We start from the raw sequence: 8,252 nt of genomic DNA, 5'->3' as shown, positions 1-8,252 counted from the left end.
AATCTCTGATATTAATTCTCTTCAGGCAAATTCAAACAAGATATAGTTCATGATGGTATAGAAACTAACCTTCTACCAAATTTGAAAGGTTCATGATGGTATAGAAACTAACGTTCTATAAAATTTGAAATCAAACAGATCAAAAGCACTATTAGACAATTCACCTTGGCAAAGTGTAATACTCAGATCAATAAAAAATCTGAACTATCTTAAACTAAAAACCAGAAAACCAGCAACACCTTAAGAACATAAATACATACATAAGTTCAGTGAACAAGTGATGAAAATATAATTATGATGCGTTCGGATTACCAAAACTTGGATCTTGACCCGATCAGGATAAACCAGTGTCTAGATGGATCGGATCTCAACGTGGAATCTAGAAAATAGACACGGTTCTTAACTATAATGAACTGAGTTGCAGGTCGACTAAAATTCAGATCCTACATGACTAGAATTGTTTATGCATTAGCTTCATTGCATCGGCTCGGTTTGAGCTCATTGGTGATTCTGAATACAAAACCCAAACTCAGGCGGTAGAGGCTGAATTTTTATGACCTGGATCCGGTTGGACAAGAGTTAGATCCTTAAAAGGTCTGGATTTGAACCTTATTTTCTCGGCTCAGAGCCATAGGAACTCTGGTCTGATAACAGGAACCTGATCATTGGTTGGCCAACAAAATAACAATCAGTTCCATTCACTTCATTTGGATCTAATTAAATAAATTTGGAACCCAGATCTTAGACATCAGAATAATTTAGATCGGTTCCTCAACCCAATGGAATTGAGTCAGAAGTTAATGGAGATGCTTGCCCTGACAATCACTTTCACGAATGCTAAACCCTGTGATGCGATTATTGCATAGACGGGCAATACCAAAAAAGATTATCAACGTTTTTCCTCTTCTCTTCATGACTACAATAGACCTCACACCTGCTAGGCGATCGAAAGCCTCGTCTAGTATTCTGTGTTTGTGTTTGCATCCTACATTGAACTCGTTGTAAGAAATCATCTGGGGATTTTAAACGATAAGATTTTGGTTGGAGTTATAATACGGGCAAAGTTTAACATCTCAAGAATTTTAAAAATAAAAATAATTGTAAAAGTAAAACGCGGAAAACATGAAAATAAAGTCTTTAGTAAATGCAAGAAAAAATACAACGGTAAAGTTCAAAATTTCAGGAAAATCTAGGCAAATTGGAAAAATAAATCTTAAAAAGTAAAATGCAAAAAATACAAAAATAAAATTTTAATAGTAAAAATGCGAGAAAACACAAAAAAGAAGTGTTCTATTTTTTTTTAATGTTTTTTAGTCTAAAAAGACCTCTTTTTACATTTTTAGAAGGGCATAATGTGTACTTTGATCCAACGTCATCCATGACAATGAACGGCTCCAAAATCTTGTGGGATCAATTGGATTTCAGAATACATGGAGCCATTCAGTTATTTTATTTATAGCGAGAGAACTCTTTTTTGAAAGAGACAGGAGGGGGAGACCGAATTAGCTGGATTAACCGGCCATGCCTACACTAAGTACACTTGTCTCCTCCCTCACCAATCATTTAAAGCTCTGGATGTAAGATCGACGGAAGAAGCACTATATCCATGGAGAGGATGAAAATGGTGCAAGATCGTAGTCAGTACCATCCAGGAGGCGTACATCTTCATGGTGAAATACATACAAAGGATGTTAAATGATCCTATATCTAAGATCACCTTTCCCAGCCTAAGCCTCTCTCTCTCTCTCTCTCTCTATATATATATATATATATATATATATATATATATACATACTATGTCGTTATTGCCTGCCCGCTCAAGGTTCGATATCACTTCATAGTTTCCTCCACCATTATCATTATCCCATTAAAAAATATAATTTTGAAGCATAGATCCAACCGTTCCAAGCTTCTACAAATACCAATCAATTATAATATCAAATGCTCTAATACTTACACTTGATAACATCATACTATCTTCTGTATTCAATGAAGTCCTCACATGCATTCAAAGGAGTGCGATCATAAAACGGGTGGCCAATAAATTGTAGGAAACAATTAGAAATTTAATTGTAGATGCTCTAAAGTGCGAACAGAAGCAACTGATTGAGAAAAGGTAACAAGTTTATTTTACAGATGTGAACACTAGCAACAATCATCGAGACCATGGGAGAAATAGTTCTGTTTTTGCAGATTAATTAGTTCGTACTCCTTTATACTGGTATTTGCGAAATTGGCCACGATTAGCATCAACTGCACGAGCATGCTCATTTTTTAGAGGGATCCAACACACTGAGACGTGCATTTCTTGAGAATATCAAGATGTTGCAAATGAGAGAATTGCTCGCGAACTGTTCTATTTTAACAATTATGAATTTAAATGATCTAAATTCTAAGCCCAATATTACAACTATCCTGGTTCTGCATACCATTATACAAATTATTACAACTCGGAGCCTATAGTATAAGACTTGGTAAAGCCTGTATGCCTGATGCTTCTCAATGTAGTCATTAATGGCGAGAAGCTACTACTGGCCAGAGATCCCAGTGCTTCCACTTTAATTGCGGTCATAGCTTCTGCACTTACAAACCCCTTTCAAAACCGAAGGCGGAAATGATTCAGTGATATAAACCTTTTTTCAAGGGAGAGTTGCACTCCTAAGAGGTCCAACTTTAACAATGAAGTACTATACACAAAGTAAAGAAGGAAATATTTCAGTCTACAACTTCCCTGAACAAACAAGCTAACTGAAAGAAAATTTTCATCACGAGACCAATGATGCAAAAACGATGCAGAGGTATAGATGAAGCTACATTTTGCACAGCAAACTTCTTGCATGCTCATCCGAAGCAGCAAGAATGGATGTAAGATGGCAAGTGCGCCTGAGGCTTCCTGTGTGTCCAGCGAGTGTTGATAAAGGTTATAGATAGCCAGCATGCTTATGCTTGCAGCCAAAACTACAAAGCTTGCATCTCCAGATCGGTCTGATCAACATCATTTTGTCTTGCCGGAGTCTGGATTTCAGGCTGCTTCATTTCTTGCACAGGTGGTGGATTCACAACAGTCATGGGTGTAACAACGTCATCATCCAGGCGCCCTTTCATTTCTCGATGCTCTTGACAAAGTGCACACCAGTGCATACAACAATGAACCATACATGGATCGCATGGCGAGTTCTAAAACATAGAATAGAGGATTGATCAGCTAACTAGTAATACCATTTAAAGCAAACACAATAATGAAAAAGCGATGACAAAAACGATAATACATTCACAAGTTTTTGAAAAAACTGTGTTGCCACCAAAATTATTGACCCAGAAAGGGTGCCACAGATAAATTTCTTCTCCTGCCCACTATTCCAGACAATTCTAGTGTCAGAGACTCTAGGAGATATAAGAGTGCTCATCATGTCGCTCTAATAAGCTCCGAAACATTGCAGCTGCACACTATTTATTTATTTACCCAAACCGAATAAAAGGAGTCCAGAAGTGCATACTATACATGTCATTTGATGATAACCAAAAGCTCATATGATCGGACTCACTTGATTGTTGTTATACTAGAAGTGATGCAAAAGGGCACAAGTGAAGTAGAACCCAGTTTTACCAATGAACCCAATTTTTGGAAGTGAATCGGGAGGGTTTTCATGACTCGATAAATAAAGCCAAACCCCTGTCGAACTAGGTTCTGATCTAAACTTGATTATAAATTTGTAAGTGCTAACCTGGGGAAGCTAGAATAGAATGAATTCAGTACCTTATCAGAGGGTTACAGAATAGGGAGAGAACATTTGCAACTCTTTCCTATATTTATTAAAAGTGTTTTGTTCACTAAAGAAAATAAATTAGCATGGTTTTATTGCTTCATATATTACAGTTTTTTGAGAGGCATGCATGACTCTAATAGCACGTTGTCGATATTAATGAATAAATGTTTTATGCAGACTTCATAGTTACTCTCCCTAATGGCAAACCATAATTTTCATCTAGTGTCATTTTGTGTACATAATGGATAAAAAGCTTTATACCAAGTTCAAAAGAAACAATTATAGTATGGGATGCTTTTTGCACCCATATTTGTTTTGCAACCTCCTCATATGGGAATACAAAATTTTCAACGCCAGAAGAGAAAAAGAGATAGTAACTTCTTAGAATCCAAGGAAAGTACGGGGGCCTTCACTCACTTGTATAGGGGATGTATGGTGGTGAAACAAGTCATGGACTTCCTCACCATGTGTTATGCGGCCTTTACTACAATGACAGTAACTGATAATCTTTACATGGGTGTATATCCAGACAATCAAAACATGCTCTAATAGTGATGTTTTTTACCGACATAATTCGAACATCATCCTAGAAAGGGCAGGGTTGCACTTTGAGAAATGGCAAGGGTGTATCATGGACATAATACACATATACATATGTATGGGCATGTCTCACAAAAAGAGAGAGAGAGAGAGAGAGAGAGAGAGAGAGAGAGAGAGACCTTTAAATGATACTTCCTCTGCAACTCTTGTCGAAACAGGCCCGTGTAGATGCCACACATCCACCAAGTGAACAGCAATCCTTCACCGATCAGGAATGACGTTGAGGGGTCAATGCCATGGAATATTGCAGTTGCTGCTCCAAGTGCTATGCCACCCTCAACAAATATGGCATGACAAATACAAGGTCTAGTCCAAGGAATGTCATCCCTCAAATTTTCAACATTGCGACCAAATAGCACACATGGGCAAAACAGTCCATGCCAGCCTGCAATTACAAGCCAGATAAGTATTCCTTCACATTTAGGGTTTCAGTCATAGTCCAGCATTTGCTTTTTAATCTATAAGTCGTCAAGGCAATTTTCTACTTTCAATTAAGAGTTACAATACTTATCAAAACTCATGCGATAAATCAAATATTTATGCTTCAGTTATGGCCTTTCATATGCTGCCAAATATATCTACAGCATTTCCACACCGACTGCACCTTAGAGAACCATAAGTTCAATGAAGGGGAAAATAGGAAGCTAAAGCTTTCAAACTGAATAATACATTTTTTTAGTGTCGAGTGTCAACAGAAGATGGTTAACATTGTCTTCTCAGACCAGTTCAATGATTCAATCTAATAAAAAACTCAAAAAACATCAAACAAGCAGTCAGATCACTCAGAATTAACTGCTAAGCAATAAGAGCAACTAGCAGTATATGAGATTATGCATGAAGGAAAAAGAACACAAGAGATATCTGCTTCAAAAGCCAAGAACTATAGCCTAGCGAGAAACTCAGAAACCTATGCTTTGAATTAGACAACCAAGGAAGCAAACTTCGAGTAACTTGGAAATTAATCATAAACAGATGAGCATGCATGTGAATGGCTATGTTCATATGTTCGTGTGCACATACTGAAGGGAAGAACTTATGAGCTTGCAGCGCAAATTGATCTGTACTACAAAAGACCATGAGTAATATGGCTACTGATATTGTGATGATGAGTTCCAAAACTTGGGATGCAGACACAAGTCATTCACTCCCACAAGCCCACCGTTTGTTTGGCTTCATCTTCTTTATCATAGATCCCGTTTCCAGACTACTATATCATCACTTACTGAAAAGTATCGATTTTCCAGAACTGCCACAACAGAACATGGGTATGTGTAGCTGTCTCTCCCCATCAACATGGAACTAAAAGATGCATGGAACCAGTAAACATGCTTAAATTTTAAACCAATAAAGCTGATAATATTTGATTGAAGTATCGTTTTAGATTGCTTGTACTTACAAAGATTCGTGATGTGGTAGATTAATTGTGAATTTATGACTTGTACAACAATGGTACATACGTAAGAAGCTGAGAAAGAAATTGTCGGTGGAAACACTATATAGGTTCAACATTAGGAACGAGAATGACAGAACCCTTCATTTGGCTATCGGTCACACATACAAGTGTCAAATGCACCACGAAAACACATGAATGCACCTTCATCTGTGGTAATAAAGAAAAGAAAAATAGGTTACGTTTCCTACTTATACAAAAGGGGCACAGACTTACAGCTGGAAGTATCTTCTGTGCATCCAAATATCCCAGTAGTCCAGGGCTCATCAGCAGGTGGTTCATGGTTAGCAGGAAGCGGCTGCCCGCACTCACGACATTTATGCACAAGTAACTGATGCAGAGAATTCAGAATAGCAATCAGATTGTGCCAAGGAATCGCTTATGCTCATACTAAAAATGTGAGCATTAATATAAACAGTAGATAAAAACAGAGCTCTTAAAATTCAAAAACGGTAATTCTGAATAATTGAAAGCAATTCATGGAACTTTGTTCATGTTTTTTGCAAAGAAGACGTGCATTGATGCACGCCAGTCTATTAGGTATACGAAACGAAACCTGCTCCATAGTCATTAGACTAGTAGCAACTTCTGATAAGAAAGAAGGAAACACCAAGGACATTAACAGTTCCGCAAAAGTTCATAATGTATTAAGAGATCGCTAAAGCCTACGTCATACAGAAAGCCACAAGCCCCTCCGCTAATTCTCATGCCTGTCTAAAAGAAGATCTGGTCTATAAACTCAGTTAGTTCACTAGGCTCTAGCAAGAAATTCATTTCCAGAATCATCAATAAGCAGTTGGCCGCACCAAAGAGAGAAGAGATAATGAAAAGGGCAATGTTCCAACAAGAACAACGAACAGACCAATTCTAATATTGAAGCAATCCATCTAACTGATCGAACAAACTATAGCGTGAGTCTGAAAATTCAAGAAAAGCATCGAAACATCTATTTCCTTTTTCCTTTTACACGCTGAAGTTAAAAGATCAAAATCATATTTTTCTTCAACTAGCAACAAGCAAACTCCGACTAGTTCAGAATTTCAAACAAGAAAACGTGGAGAAAGAGCCGCCTTCTGACCTGAGGAACTTGAATGGCCTGATTCAGCTCCCCAGTCACGATCTCCTCGACCGGCCCTTCATTGTCCTTTCTCAGCTTCACATAATGCGATCTCACCGTGTCTTCCGCCATCTCCAAAAATGATCCAGAAAACCCCAATAACCCAACAATACTGGTACTTCTCTTCCCTCTCTTGTTTCAGAAATACAAACGAACAGAAACCCACTTCAAATTTAAATCCCAACCTCACCAAAAATCACCAGAATCACGAGCCCTTCCTGAACTATCACAAGAAAGACCTAGGAAATGCCAAAGTTGGAACGATACCCTCCTCCTTTATCGAGCTCAAGAATCCCGATTGGTAAGCAATCCACACGTTCGCCACAGCAAAAAACCTTCGGCCCCCATAAGAAAGAAAACGCATAGAGAACCAATTACTGTAAAATGGTAAACGGAAAGACGAAAGCAGGAGGCATTAAAGCGTCTGGAGAAGCGTTGAGCAGAAGTTGAAATGAAACTGACCTCGCAGGAAACGAAAGGATTTGACGCGCAACTTCCCACTCGGAGTCTTGGACAAGAGGGACCGAGCGCGTGAGATTGGGGGATCCATTGACAACCTGTACGCTGGATACTCGAGACGCCGACCGTCGGGCGCCGTAAGCCGGATGCAGTTCGTAACCGGGGTAGGGTCTTGGGACTCTGACCCGTAATGGACCGCCTCCAAACGTACAAAAGGGAGGCGGTGGATAAGAGAGACGGTCAACCACGGGGCAACTGAAGGACTGAGAGAGGAAATCTGGTTTTTCATTTTTCTTAATTTTTAATTTTTAAAGTCGGGGTTCCTCTTCAGAGCAAGCTTTATTATGTAAATCAAGTTTAAAGAACCTGTTTCCTTCAAAAAACTTGGTTGGATAAGCGAGTGAAGATTTCAATGGATTAGATAATTGCTTCAAAAAAGTTAGATGCAGAAAAAAATTAATGGACTATTGAGATATTTGATTGGTTTCAGATTTAAGAATAGACATCCTATTGTGTTTGGATGCACATGCACTGTCAATTTAAAATAAACATAGGTCACATTTGCATTCCATCTTCAATTTTGAATTTATTTTAAATAGATATCTTACACTGGATCTCCGTACAGTTTCAACATCAAAATTTAACGTACAATAATATGCTTTGGATTCAATTGTGTATTTAAAAATAGGATTCAATTCGGTCATAAAATTAAAAGTTGTAAATAAATATCTTACATTATTGGACCTCCATGCCACTTCCAACATCAATTTTTGGTATTTAAAAATTGAATTCAAATTCGGTCATAAATATAAAAGTTGGATTTAGATTTAAAATTTAGATTTGGATATGACATACATCT

General features: G+C 37.8%; 1 protein-coding gene across 2 annotated transcripts; it reads right to left on the bottom strand.

Annotated features, from left to right (window-relative positions):
- Nucleotides 1-2,615: 2,615 nt before the first annotated feature.
- Nucleotides 2,616-7,560, bottom strand: LOC116266466 (cell number regulator 6-like). Of its 2 annotated transcripts, XM_031647706.2 has the most exons (5): nucleotides 7,397-7,560; nucleotides 6,896-7,269; nucleotides 6,034-6,148; nucleotides 4,487-4,752; nucleotides 2,616-3,177 (listed from the first exon to the last, which is right to left on the bottom strand). In XM_031647706.2, the coding sequence occupies exons 2-5, from the start codon at nucleotides 7,004-7,006 to the stop codon at nucleotides 2,959-2,961; spliced, it is 711 nt and encodes a 236-aa protein (XP_031503566.1). In that variant the 5' UTR covers nucleotides 7,007-7,269; nucleotides 7,397-7,560; the 3' UTR covers nucleotides 2,616-2,958. The 2 variants fall into 2 exon arrangements, with proteins under 2 accessions (XP_031503566.1, XP_031503565.1); XM_031647705.2 differs by lacking the exon at nucleotides 7,397-7,560 and having other exon boundaries at nucleotides 6,896-7,390.
- Nucleotides 7,561-8,252: the final 692 nt, after the last annotated feature.

The sequence above is a fragment of the Nymphaea colorata genome, chromosome 12 (genome assembly GCF_008831285.2).
Source record: "Nymphaea colorata isolate Beijing-Zhang1983 chromosome 12, ASM883128v2, whole genome shotgun sequence".
In the NCBI taxonomy this organism is placed as follows: Eukaryota; Viridiplantae; Streptophyta; class Magnoliopsida; order Nymphaeales; family Nymphaeaceae; genus Nymphaea; species Nymphaea colorata.
Note: the sequence above shows the minus strand (reverse complement) of the source record. Positions and strands in the feature narration are given on the sequence as shown.